Source organism: Trachymyrmex septentrionalis, unplaced genomic scaffold (genome assembly GCF_001594115.1).
Source record: "Trachymyrmex septentrionalis isolate Tsep2-gDNA-1 unplaced genomic scaffold, Tsep1.0 scaffold190, whole genome shotgun sequence".
Taxonomy (NCBI): domain Eukaryota; kingdom Metazoa; phylum Arthropoda; class Insecta; order Hymenoptera; family Formicidae; genus Trachymyrmex; species Trachymyrmex septentrionalis.
The window spans coordinates 691,747-706,562 of record NW_017305072.1 but is presented as its reverse complement, the minus strand read 5'-3'; the positions used below and the strand labels follow the sequence as shown (position 1 = coordinate 706,562).

Below are 14,816 nucleotides of genomic sequence, written 5' to 3'. Positions count from 1 at the left end.
ATCAGTGTACATCGGCTTTAACATGCACTAGTACGGTCAACAAAATTCATTATAAAATTGTGTTTTCGCTCACCTGATGTCGCCATTCCACTTTGTACACCGATGGCTCGGCCTGTATAAGACAGTCGAAGTAGACGTCCGTGCCCTCGCGTATGGTGTTAGGATTCAGCGACGTGCCGAGCTGGATCTGCGTCTCTGGCGTATCTGCGAATCACGACCTTCGATAAATCGTCAAAATCGACCGGAAATCCCGGGCGTCTGAATAAATAAGGAAAGAGCGCCGCGAGCGCGCCCCGGGGAACATAGCTGGATTCGGGGCCTGTCGTCGTTTATGAGCTTACATTGTATCTGGAGTACCCAGCCGTCCTCTATCGGCGCGATTCCCATGATTCGATTTTCAGCTTGACACGACAAGTGTCTGCCTGCGTCTGCTTTCGTCGCCATGAAAGATAAAACGCTGGTGGTCGTGTTCCCATCGACGGAGGTCTGTAACAACATTATGATAACGTTCATCGGAGTCCCCAGTTTCCGCCCGTCCACCCCGCCGACACTCGTCGCATTTATTCTCTTTTTCTTCATCACGACACGACCGTTTGCTTATCCGCACTGTCGTCAATGGCGGCGAAAGTAACCCGTTCAACCCCTATATATTAAAAGCGTATCTATCATCTGACCTGGAGGGTCAGAGCTAATCATAGTCGAAATTCTCAATCAATTTCTCGTTACCCTTCTCGAGGGATAGGCCTACTTTTTTAATAAATAAAGAAGTGACTTCTATCTTTTTTTTGGGGCAGAATCATCATTATGTCCGAGTTTCATTGAATTATTCAATGTATATGTGTCAGATAAATTTCCGCAACTTATGTAAGGAAGTACGCAAGTAATAAATAAGGATCTTACGCTTTCTCATTTTTCTATGTTGTTTATACCATATCTTAACTGTCTTCTTTACCTAATGCATCAAAAACGCATATGTCAGTACTAAGAAACTTTATTTTATGCATGATGAAACTTCTAAAGTAGTATGGATGATATGCATATAGATAATATAATTTTTAATGTATTACTTCATCTATCAGTTTTTTAAATTAAAGAACAATTTTTTTTAAAGACGTGCATTTGTAGCTATTCTTCACAAACAAATTATAATTTTTTTTAAATGAAATTCTCAATCTTTTATCTAATAATTAATTAAGGTAATTGGAATTAATATAGGCATGTCAAAACACCTATTTGTTCGTATTATACGATTAATTCAACAGATAGCAGTAATAGGTGGTGCAGATTGTTCGCCTGATTCGATTGCATCAGTTTATATTGTTCAATTTGTTCATTCTGTTATCGTCAGTAAAGCAAAATGCAGATTGCTGTGATATGATAGCGTAATATTTCATAGATAAATAATTGCTTCCTAAACTATCAGAAGATTGTTATTAATTTCAGTAGTTGATGTTATCGTAGCTCTATATTCATACTTTACAATACTATATATTTAGTTTATATTTTTGTCATGTTTTTTTTTATAATCAAAGAGAAGAAACTTCTTGTGTGGAACTAATGTGGAATACTATGGTATACTGATAGTATACTGATAGTACACACATCGATTGTAACGTTTTTTTTGTGCTCTTGTTATTATTTCAGATTATGGATTTTAATTCACTTGCTAAACATCGTGAATAGATAAGCAGATAACTAAATAAGTAAATGAGCATTGCTTGAAAAATAGTTCTTTGTATATTCTTCTATGTCAATATATTAATAAACTTATAATATTATAAAAGTAACAATGGATTATTTTATTTTCTATTTTTCTAACATTTTTTTTTATAAAAGAAAGAAATATACTTAGGTCATATTGAGTACATATGTATCCAATATATGCGCGTAATGCTACTTCTTTTTAAATATACTCTATCTATATGAATATTTGTTTCATATTTTTTATTAACATTCAGAAATGTTCCTTCTTTGGAATGTGACCACTAATTTTCATTTCTAGACTCACCAAAAAATTAGAAAAAAATCACAAAGCTTAATAGGCACATATAGGGTCCCGTTATTTTATTTACTGTTAGTATGATACATGTGATATATCGTGATATATTCTTCACAGCAAAAAGGCTGTTCTTTGAATGTAAGCTAATAATCTAACATTTTATATTCAGAGTTCATTTTATAATTAGTTGGAGAAATAGTTCTGTGGAATTTTGTTAGAGCTCAAATACAAAATATATTTATTCTTATATATATTATTATATACAGAATATATAATATTTGTTGTGAAATTATCTGACGCGAAAGCTTGAAGTTTTTTCTAAAAGTTCGTTTTTAAAAAATGTTCCTACGACTTTTTGTTATCAAGTTACACGCGGATGAAATAAAAGAGCATTTTAATTTTAATTGCTCATAACTCTGTTAAAAATCATCGTACCGTAATTAATAAAACATATTCTTAAAGCTGAAACATTGCTCTATCAAGTGGTGTAATTGTTAATTTAAAAAATAATAGAATATATACAGTTGAGCTAAAAATGTGATATTACTGTCCTTTTTTCCATTACGCAATGATTATAAGGATAGTAATATCACAAAAATTTTTAATTTCAAATTTCTATATATTTTACATTTAAAAAATTAGCATGATACTATTCGACTAGAGCAACGTTTCTTTAAGAATCTGTTTTTTTAATTGCAGTAAGATAATTTTTAATGGAGTTATGAGCAATCAAATTCAGAATGCTCTTGTTTATTTAACTCGTGAATAACTCAAGAATAAAAAATCGTAGAAACATTTTTAAAAAACGATTTTGTAAAAAAAACTCCAAACTTTTACGATATAGATAGTGGACAATTTTCACCAATTTTTTTTTGACACGTAACAGACTCACAAAGTGAGAAGAAAAATTTCCCTTTTTTGAGCTCATATATATAAAAATTACAAAACTCATATAAATTCAAAAAATATAGTAATTCGAAAGTAGAGATTTCGAGCTTCAAAATCCTTTTTTAAAATTTACATTTTCATTATTTTTAATAGATATTGTATATATAATTTTGAGCTACCTAGATACCGCAGAACTTTTCCTCCAATCCAATACTTTATTTTATTCTTTAAACATGGGACAAAAAATTGTAGAAAAAATTAATGGTAAGAAATATTTATGATAGTTGAGATTATAATGTTCGATTTAAAACCGCGAATATCGATTCGTTTAACTTGGAAACTTGTTCAAGTAGTAAACGCCTCTGAATAATCAGACGTGCATCTCCGTGGAAAACCGCGCGCCCAAGGACTTCCGATTCGATTTACACCGTCGAGACGCGCACTCAATGTAATTTGCAAGCTCGACCACGGCTCGTACAGCTCCTTAAAGTGACCATAAAATAAGGTTCTCTCTTGCGCACGTGTACCTCTGTACGGCACAAGTGTGTCTCATTGCGAGGGTGGCAGGAGAATTATCGTTATCGCAGGTACGAACCCGTGGTAAAAGCGTCGTTAAGCGTGGAAATATAATAATTTAAATCAGAGTCGCGCAGAGTCCGCGAATTTGCGCTTGTAATTAAGGCGAATCGATGCCTTAATGAACGTCCAATATGTCGAGTGGCCGGTTAACCACTCCGTCTCGTCGCGTTTATAGGTATATATACGATCGTCCAAATTTATCTCTCTTTATCCGTACAATCCGTAGGAGGTTTGCAAACGTGCGTATAAGAATGGATAAAAACATGACAAAATCGCCTTTTTTTCGTAAATGAATTATTCGCCAGTTAACGTTTCGTAAATAGTGAGCCGTTTGATAGCAGTGACGAGTAAATAACGCGTATTAACGACGGAAAGCGAGCTTTTTTTTACTATCGATTTTGATCACAAAACAAACCGAATAAAGCGCGTGGGTGAACGTGTGAACCAATTTTATAACAATCGATCAGTGTACGACCTCGAAAACATTCGTATGAGAATTGTTTTCCCTTTGTTATCCGAGCAAATACTTGTCGAATAGCTCCGAGGTGTCGAAGGAAAAAAAAACGTGAAATATTTTTTTTTCTTGTTTTTTTACTTTTTTTCGATTTTCGCTAAAATGAAAACTACTTTGTTAAACGCTATTATCCCCCTGGATAAAATTGTGTAACAAAATTTATATTGCGTCTCGTCAATTTAATATTATGGTATAAAATAAAATCCAGGTAGTTAATTCAGACTGACGGCATGTGAGGATTTTTTTGTTACAAATCATGTAAAATTCAAGTTTCGCTTCTGCATCTCTAATATTTCATATTTTAATTAATATCTCGTTATTCCCATACCATAAATTAAGCGTAATTCATAATTTTACGCTATTTAAAAGTTTCGTAGCTTACGAAAAATCAAGTTCGTGGATTATGAAGCACCCGTAATAACTCTGCTTTACGTTTCGTGAATTAAACATCCATGCTCGTGCAAACGCTCGCTCCGGTCCAATGAACTGAGTTTAGGGATTACGCTCCACGCATAAAACAGGAATAGTGTGGAGGATAGTCAGAAAAACGCATCGCCCACATTACTCATATTCCTGAACGAAATATAACGCAAAATTTTTCATAAAATATCAAAATATTCCGAGCGCTTTTTCAACTTTCCCGCGGTGTGTCGGAAAAAGTGGACTCACACAATCGAGGCTTCAATCTCGCGCGAGAGCGCGACGGATGCGGGGATTTTCCTCCCTCTTCTCCGCGATTCTGTCGCGCGATTAAAAAATAATCGCGGGGCAGAGAGCGCGCGCGAATAATAAATTTCGCGTCTTGCCGAGGGAATAAATCAACGGTAGCGGACTCGCGCTCTAATTTCGTTCCGATGGCGGCGGAGAGCTCCGCGCGCCGCGCCGTTTCACGCGGTGGCCCGCGCAAAGATAATTACGAAATGAGAGATGCGCCATTCATTAAAAATATATTTCCGACTGCGCATTCCGGCGAGGTCGAATCGATTAACATAATTGCTGCAATTCCATGATACGATACGGGGGAAAAATGCTCGCAGCGCGAGACCCCCGTTTACGGAATGTTGTATGTATATATATATAATATACTCGTATATAGGGTGTTTCACGACTATCGAATTTCCTCTTAAAGACGAAAATCCTACAAAAATGTCGAGGCTACAATAGTTTTTGAATTATAATTAGTTAAAGATAATGTGTAATTCAAAAAATATTATAGCTTCGATATTTTCGTATTAGGATATTCGTCTTAGAACGTGTTCAAAAGAATCCAGAAATAATAATAGAGGCTTTAAAAGTAAAATGATTTTTTGCTTATAAGCGTTTAAAGTTAGCATAGAATTCAACAAATTATCGTAGCTTCGACATTTTCGTATTAGAACTTTTGTCTCAAAATTATATTTGTCTCAAGAATATGTCCTTACGAGGAAATTCGGTAGTTGTGAGACAGCCTGTATATACATCACGGTAACTATTTTTACGCGCGGTTGCGTAATCGCGCGAAGAGCTGCGAGAGATGAAGCGAGGAACTCGCTGAGGAAACTGTGATTAGTAAGAAGCGGGAAAAGTGGAAGAAGAAGAACAGGCCTCTTCGGTCGAGACATTCCATCGTGGATTATACCGGTTCTCTCGTCGTATTTTCCATCCCTTCAACCCCCGCCGCTTCTGTGTTTAACTTTCTTACGTAAGCAGCGAAACAATCTTCACTGTCGCGTCGTCTAGCGCGGGTATCGACTTTGAAACAATATTTTCTCTGTCCCGTACACAGCACGGGGCCCTTCGCACCCTTCGCCCACGTCCTTAATCCGCCGCTACCCGGCAAATATTTACGTCGTCGTCTTAAGTGCGGATCAAAACGTGGCGGATACGACGCGCGTCGCGTTGTTTGCGCACCGTTTCCTACGTGCGTCACCTCTCATCCATGTACCCTGCGCGCATACCATGTGTTTTGCCGGGGGTTGGAGCGGGGAAATCGAAGTAGAATAAACAGAGGCCGATGCTCGATTTCGCCTGACAACGGGTCAATTTATTCGAAAGTACGTTCTTTCATTTCTTTCGCTAATCCGCGTTTCCATTGACGTTTGTTTGCTTTGTATACGAAATACCTTCATCCGTTTCTCGCGACAGAAACGCCGCGCCCCGGTTAGAGCGTTCGATTTACGTTAAATCGAAATTTATTTCGCCGCGCGCTCGGAATGAAATTGAATGAATTAATGAATTGTATCGGAACGGAAAGGAGAAAGAGAGAGAGAGAGAGAGGGGGGGGGGGAATGCACGCGCACGAGAGGATTTCATTCTCATAGATCAAGTATCATCGTAATCGCCCCGGTGAGATATTCTTTATTCGAGCTGCGCGTAATTAGATTTATCGATATTTGCGACGTACCTCTTCATTGCCGTTGATTAATCCCGTAACGACGAAATGTTACATTTTTTTATCAGAACACAGCGTACGACTCGATTGTGTAACACTGTTATACAACAGTTTCTAGCTTTTTTCATTTTATTTTCAATTCCATGGTAAATCGATGCAAGATTTATACGGAGGGAATTTCATATTTTGTGAACAAAACGTTCAAACTATTCAATAAACAATTGTTTTATAACATTGCCAACATACTGTCCTAATATTTTTCTCTTTTTAGAAAAAGAGAAAGAGAAAAACTGTAGATCCTAGTTACGACTAACGTGTTATCTATCCTAATTTCACGTCTGAAAAGTAATGTTTAATTAAGAAATTAATATAATTAAAAATTTTTCCGAGAAGATTTTTCACTAAAAGAAAAATCGATAAATAAAATGAAACAAAAAGTATGAGATTAATGAACGAGAAGAATCAGTTGAGAACAGATAGTTTGTTTGCAACTAAAAGTGGATAATACATTAAGAATATTCTTAACTAAAATAAACATAGTTTATATAAGCAATTTACTTATATTTTGTCGTTGTATGTAATTTAATTATATTTGAATATTCTTGACGTTTAATCTCATTAAATCATTGCCGCATCGTATTCTCTTTTATCTCAATGATGCTTAAATTAGGACTATATCTCGACTTATAGCTGTAGGATAGTTTTATTTCAATTAAACATAATCCCTATACGATAGGCTTCACTGTAAACGCCAGTCAATCACGTAGTCAGCCTATGTCTTTTTTAATGTCGTTTAATCCACGATAATTGAACGTGGAAATTGCTCCGCCGCGAAATTAGGAGACACATGTCAACTAGACGAGGCGAGGTATAGTGAGAGATTAATCGTCTTTCGTTAATGAGGAGATTAATCCGCGAATTATCGTCAATAACACACGACCATAAATGTATCAATTTTAAAAAAGGTATATAATACGTTCCTCTCGTATTTTCCGATTTATATATCACATAGATAAGTTTCTTTTCTTAAGTTAAATATAAATTAAATAAAAATAGAGGAAAAAGATATCTCTCTAGAACTCTTGTGATATCTTTTACAGTTTGGCGAAAACACAGTAAATATGTAAGAAAAATTTCGAAAGTTTAGACACGCGTAGGACAAAACTTTCTCGCAGTGACAGATGCGTTTTTAATGTATTACAGAACATAAACGATAAAATAACTTAACAAGGCATTTATGTTGATAGTTTATCTTGGTATTTATCTTATTATATTTGTTTACGTTTATATTTAAAACATCATAACTAGGAAAATAATATATTATAAATTATAAAAAATAACTAAATAGATTTATAATGTATTTTTTAGCATGATCTTTCATTAAGATTTCCATTAAAGAAATATCATAATCTTCCATTTGTTTAAAAGAGTTAAATATTCACATGAATTAACATGATATTCCTGATAAAGAGATCAAGGATTCTCTCTTACTCAAAACTACAAACTCAAGTTTATGCACTGCCGAGAATGGCTGGGTGAAATATACGTTGACTGTAAGAACGAAAATTATTCTACAAAGGAACACACTTACGGTCTCCTTGGAATCCACTAAGCGTTGACCGTTCCTTCGCCAGGTGACGCTAGCTGGTGGTCTGGAACCGGAAGTTGTGCATACCAGGTCGTATTTCTTGCCCGCCGACAGCGGTCGGTTTCCGTCAATTATTTTCACTTCCAAGGGGTTGACTGAAAATTATTCAATTTATTGATTAAATAACGTTTCTTATCTTTTTGTAAAATGTTTGCAAAAAAATATTGAAATGACTTTCGTAAAATTTGCTGGTAAGAGAGAGAATTTTTAAATATTATTATTTCATTTAAATTCATCAATACCATTAACACAGCCTTAATTTAATTTAATAGACATAAACGTTAATATTGTTTTATTTCCGGTGGTTTCTATCAAAGTTTTTTATTGGTCATTATACAGTTAATTTTTATTATAACATCTTATAGAAGTTTTTTGATCCTTCCGGCCGATCAACCGTGATGGTAAATCTTTATGATTGAGCTGATAATTTGCTCGATCCATGGTTGCCATACTCACAAAAGTATGTGATTATGTAGACATAATATGTGTATATATTTTTGTTCTATTGAGATTGACAAAAGCAAATCGAACCTCGTACGGCTATCTTCTGAATAATATTTTTACACAATAATGCGCTGATTCCTATATCTCTGTGTACTTTTCCTACATTTGTTGAAGAGTATAAAGTTGTTAGTTTACTTATTATTGCTTTTATTTGCCATACAAAAATAGTTTTTATTATATTTATCCGAGAAAGGGCTGTACATCAGTCATTTTGCTTTTTCGTTTTTATATCTCTCAATCTTTAGTAAGTCTTTATTATTATAACAATTGAACACCTTGGACTTTGTGCACTAAATTCAAAATGTCAAATTATACTCATGAGTTATTTTAAATTTTATTTTTATATAATTATACTCATTGAGTTATTTTTAATTATTTCTAGATCGTAACTGTTTCTCAATGTGTCGTTACTTTATTCGACTAAAACAATGGAGTTAAATAATTCAATTCAAGAAATGTATTAAATTTAATTCCAATTTAGATTACTATTTACTAAGTGTAAACGTTAATATGGATATTGTTTACTCTGAAACTAGCAATTTAACCATAGCAATTTGATTGATTTACATTTTAACATACACGGAAGTTAAAAATAACCAAATGTTATTTAACTGAGGGAATTACCATTGTTCTATTGGTATTAAATAGTGTATATGTGCATAAATATATTTCCGTCAAAATGACCGAGACGCGCTTGCTAATGTTAAGCTAAATCACACTACCTACTTCCGGATAAAACGAACAGAAATAATAAATTCATCTAGAGAAAAAAAATATTTGAGCATGTGATTAAGTTACATACCGAATTGAAAAGGTGATTCTGCAGCCCTTTGCAATCATATAACCGGTATGACGAATTTTAAGCGTGAGATCATAAACTCTCCCTCTCCTCATTAATCCTACTACTGCTCCCTCTCTCTCTTTTCCGCTCTCTTACTACTTTATCACGCGCCATGTATCTTGCCGCGCGATAGCTCAGGTACCATAACAAAGTGAATAACTTAATTTAGAGCGGAGACAATTAATCTTGCGTCCCATCTTGCACGCTCTTTTTCAAGATGATTCAAGTGTTTCTCAAGGCTGACTTCGCAATGAGGCTTCGCAGATTTTTTTTATACGTAAACTCTCCCTAAGTCGCCTTGTAAGTTTGTGTAGAAAAATGTATGAAAACGAATAAACTAATTCGACATTATATATGGAATAAATTTCTTCTTATCTGTGAGCTGAGAGTCTTTTTTAGAGTATATACGCTTTATCTACCACATTTCTTTATCATCGCAGACTTTTCCGAGTTAAATAAATTTTTCCCAAGTCCCCTTTCGCATTTCAACAAAGTATCTTCAATTTACCGCTTCCGCTTCTCGACTGGATGTATCGGTTTAAAAATTTCGCGGTAATCCCGGCGTCTAGCAAGACAAATTAAAAAAGGTCCGCAATTAATTAACCCCACTCGTTGTTCTAACGTCCTCGCGATAACGGCGCGAGTAAAATTAAGCGCTCGGCTGCCCTCGACCGCTGCTCGTTTCTTCGTTATAGCGGGTCGCTGGCCGCAAGACGCGTACCTTCCTGCACACCAAATTGACGTTGATAAATCCTCTTTGTTATAAAGCGATACATCATCGGCGTGCACTTCGCTCGCGTACGAGGAATTGAAGTTGTTCAGAAAATTGTCGCCAGTTGTATATAGAATGTCGAGCTATAGAAATATACTATAGAAATATCGACCTGTAACTTTCCGATATAAAATGGTTTTGAAATTAGTATTCTCTTCGTCGTAACAGTTTTAGAATGATAATAGAATTAATATCTTTAAAGATTCTTAGCAAACAATTAAGCTGATATTACTTGTCACTTTGACGTCAAAACGACAATAAATAACATCGGCTTGTCTGCTGAGTTAGAATTGATATTATTAAAGATATTAAAATTAATATCATCATTTCAATTATTAAATTTTTGTTATGTACGAAAAGAATGATTTTGCTGAAGTAACTAAAAAAATTTAAGATACAGATTTGAAAATAATTTTGTAGACCATCCAAATAATTGTGTAAAAAACTCGAGTATGATGAGCAATGCTGCAATGACATTTTGATATCTAACAGCTTGAACGTCCTACGTAATTATTTTGATGATCCCATAAAGTTAATTTCAGATCTGTAGCCAGTTAAATTTTCAGACACTTCAGCAAAATTGTTCTTTCCGAGTTTGCTAAAGTCGTAATAATCTTATAAAATATTAATGGAATGGGAATGTAATATGCTAATGTATTTCGGAAATCGATTCCTAAATTCGAGAGAAATAATAGTTATTTCGCGACAGATTGAATGAGTATTACTGTCTTCGATATCGGACGAGCAACAGTATTGGCTCGTGAAGTTTAATTCAAACATCCGTATATTTGATGCAAAGCGTGGCGTATATTGTTATTCGCGTATCCTCTGAATTTTCCCGTAGCCGCTTGGATAAAGATTTTCATCCGGAGTGCGTTGAACCCGGAGAAAATTGCGGATCCGTTGCGTTGCCCTCGGCTATACCTGTACGTTGCACGCGATGTGACTGAGAATTTATAGAGGCGCGAGTAAGGCGATTGTCGATAACGGTGCAAAATGACCGCGAACGATGGTTTTGCGGATACTGGAAGCGCCGCCGCGCAAATCGGTAATGGTAAATGTTAGCTGCGTACAACCATCGGAGGTTTTGGTTATTGTATTTATAGGATCATACATTATGGAAGTTCCTTGATTTACGGCGCGATATGAACGGCGATAAGCGTCAAGTTGTATAGACCGAAAATATTCGTACGGAAACGATCTATCTTCGTCGTTCTTTTCAAGTAATTTGCGCACGTCCATTTACGGATCGCGGTAATTATTCGCGAGAACGGCGTATTCCGACGTGACGTCGAACACAGAGCGGAATGTTAGGACGAAAACTTGTCTGTCAGTCTTGAATAGCATCAATCGGAGTAACGGATGGATATCCGCCTCGTAAATGACATTTATTAATTAAAAAGTGGTGTTGCATTTTTGCACCACGTTGCCACAAACCGCCACTCTTCCATCCTCATTCCAGTAGAGATTCCGGCCATCCGGCGATGAGCCGCATAATGAAATTAATTAAAGCCGATTTCTATCTTGCTGCCCGCGGTGAAATCCTCGCCGATATTATTCTGCCCTACAGTTTTACTTCCACTCAATAATTCAAGATCGATTACGGAATTATGCCGCATGCATACGCTCCATATACCTCAATCGCTCGTAATTTCAGCTTTATCATAAATTTATTGACGAATAAAGCGCGAGCGGTCTGGGATAAAATGAGGATTTTACTGCTATTTTGGGAAAAGCAATTTCTTATCGTGCTTTTCAAGATTTACTGTAATTTCTCTGTACATTCAATATTTGTGGATATACAGAAATGGAAAAATACAGATACGAAAAAAACTTTAAAAGAGACGGTTTTTCCAAAACATTAAAAAACTTAATAGCTATATACGTATACAGAGTTGAGAGTAATTTTGATAGGTATCAAAATAATTATGTAGAACGCTCAAGCAGATTGCTAGAACGTCAAAATTTTTTACAACATTGCTCATTATACTCGAGCGTTCTACATAATTTTGATTATCCGATAAAATTATTTTCAGATCTGTATATCCAACTAATTTTTAGATATTTTAATAAAATTCTTCTTTTCTACGTAAAAGCGGATCAAATTGAATTTGAAAAACATTGGAATCGGGATATATCCCATTTTTCATGAAATTGAGTTACATGAGTTATCATATATTTATGTAGACTCAGCGTTGCAGACAGAAACACCACAAGCTTCGGTAGCTCGCGTGGAGTCAGTAAGCGCACAAATATTCCAATTCAAACAGAAACCTCGCACAACAATATCTCTTTCCTGAAGAGTCTAGCTTATCTACTTACAGAATAAGTGAGATTTCACAACCTCTCGATCTTCAATCGAATGATTTATCATAAATAAAGCAAAAGTAGAACAAGCTTGTTTATTCAGCACGTAAAATATCATATTCGTCTTTCCTTAATTTTAAAACGACATGATCAGATATAAATACGTGTAGAGTACTTCAGAATTCCAATTAAATAAACATTTATAGACCACACGTTGTTGGCTCGTGCAAAATTAGTGTTGGGTGAATCATGAGGCTTCGCTGGAGTGAATAATTCAGTTGGGAATATGTGGGGACCGTCTCTGCGCTATTTGGTTCCAGCTTGTTACCTTGGGGACACCTTTATTCAGTGAGAAAGAAACTTACTTAATCGCACCGTGACCGCGTCGCCGCCATCGCGCCAGGACAACCCGATTGGCATAGTAATATTTCAGGCATTCTAACCCGTCGCCACCGGCAATAAGGCTGTCTTGGCCCCGACATTGCCGTTACCATCGCTGCCGCTACCGCCGCCGCCACCGCTGCTGCCACCACTTTCCCCAATTTCCACCCCCTGAGTTACGACTCGGGACTAATTTACATGACTTGCACCGAACTAATTCGAACGGCGGTCGATAGCGCGCCGACTAAAGGGGTTAAAACGACGTTTACTTTATTACGTAATCACGGGGAAACCTAATATTGACAAAGGCACGACGTGGCAGTGTGGTGGTACCGGGGGATGTGCGGTGGTGGTGATGCGGTATATACGAGACGCCTTACCGATCTCTCGTTCGCTTCGCTTCAAAGAGCGGGGGAGGCTATCCGTCCGCCCGTTGCTCGTTGTAATGCCGCGAGTCTTCGCGCGGCAGTTTGTTACTTACGATTTGCAATTCCACCGGTGTTTGAGTTTACGGATTGAGATTTATGGACTCGCAATCGGGGGAGGAGCAGAGACGGAAGGGGGTTAGAACGAGACGAGGCGAAGCTCGAGCCGACGCGCGTGGCTACGTGCACGTACGCGAGAAGCGTCTCGTTTGCATCTTAATTAAGCGGCCGTTTCATTAGCGATAAGTCCTCGGCATGCCCGGTTAATTAATGCAACTGTAATGTCGCCGCGACGTTTAACCCTTTGATACGTTACGTCAGCCTCTTTTACGCCACAGCAGCGCTTAAATCGAAGCAAATCACGTTCGCTTATCGATCATCACGTGTTTACCGAACATCGACAGACAAGTCTACGATCAGATTAATCATTGTCAATAATCTATTTATGCGCGGTAAGAAAGTTTACGAAGATGGCGAATCTACTTTCTTGAAAGAAATTGATTGATTTAACAGCATAGTAAAATAATATTGTAATAATAACTAAAATAACAATAATAATAACTAAAATTATAACAACAACTATATTGTATTTTAATGTAGATTAATTTCAATTATTTCTACGCAATTACGTTATTTAGCACAGCACGAGAGCAAACGCACTTATTTTATTCTATTTTAGCAATCCACTAATGAAATTTAATATAACAAATTTGCTAAGCAAAGGCAAGTATTTATTGGCAATTGTGGACTTTTAATGCATAATTGGTAGTCAATTAATTATTAGCAGTAATTTTTAATAATAAACAATTAGTATGATAAATAATGTGTAATAATTATAATTAATTAAAACGATTATGTATTTATACCTTAATGTAATTCAAAGCTTCGTACTCTAATTATAAATTATATGTTATATGTATGCTACTTTGTAACATAAATTAGAATATACATATGTATGTGTTCACAGAAATTTGCTTTCAAAGGGTGGGAAATACGCATCTTAAGCAGATTAATCTATATTGCGGAATTGCGCGCATCTCCCTCTTCCATGCACCGCAAATGTGTTTTCGCTTATTCAATAATAATACTAATAATAATATTAACAGGCAGACGTATCGGCAAATGGTTGTGGATTCAGCGTGGCTTTATCCACGGCGCACACACGCGGTGCGCAGGAGAGTTACAAATCATATTAGCATGTTGGCGGATATTAGTAGATTTAGCTGTCACTTCGAAGCAAAATTCCACATATTGCACGTCTATGTAAATCTGCTTCTAACGGTAGGTAATCGTCATGTAGGACACGCCAATCGTCACTGAATGGCGTATGAGCCATTAAAGATGTACTGCATTAAAGCATTCAATTACAAATGTAATGTTTGTATACCTAAAGACTCGATAACATTTAATAGCGCCGTCCTGTCGATATTCTCATGAATCGTATTAATAAATAACGACGTTATTAAAAGCGTAATAACGTGCAAAATGACAATCTGTTTTTGCGTAAAAATAGACACTAACGGGGCTGTTCTTGAATTGATTGAAATCTATTTTTGGATTGAAAGTAAATCACTATTGAGATGACGC

General features: G+C 36.0%; 1 protein-coding gene across 1 annotated transcript in view; it reads right to left on the bottom strand.

Annotated features, from left to right (window-relative positions):
* LOC108747045 (nephrin) overlaps window positions 1–14,816 on the bottom strand; it is a 106,305-nt gene that overhangs the window by 3,658 nt on the left and 87,831 nt on the right. Inside the window, exons 5-7 of the mRNA XM_018484276.1 lie at window positions 7,943–8,094; window positions 342–486; window positions 74–204 (exon numbers count right to left, since the gene is read on the bottom strand). Coding sequence (XP_018339778.1) covers window positions 74–204; window positions 342–486; window positions 7,943–8,094 — 428 coding nt within the window. The remainder of the gene's footprint in view (window positions 1–73; window positions 205–341; window positions 487–7,942; window positions 8,095–14,816) is intronic.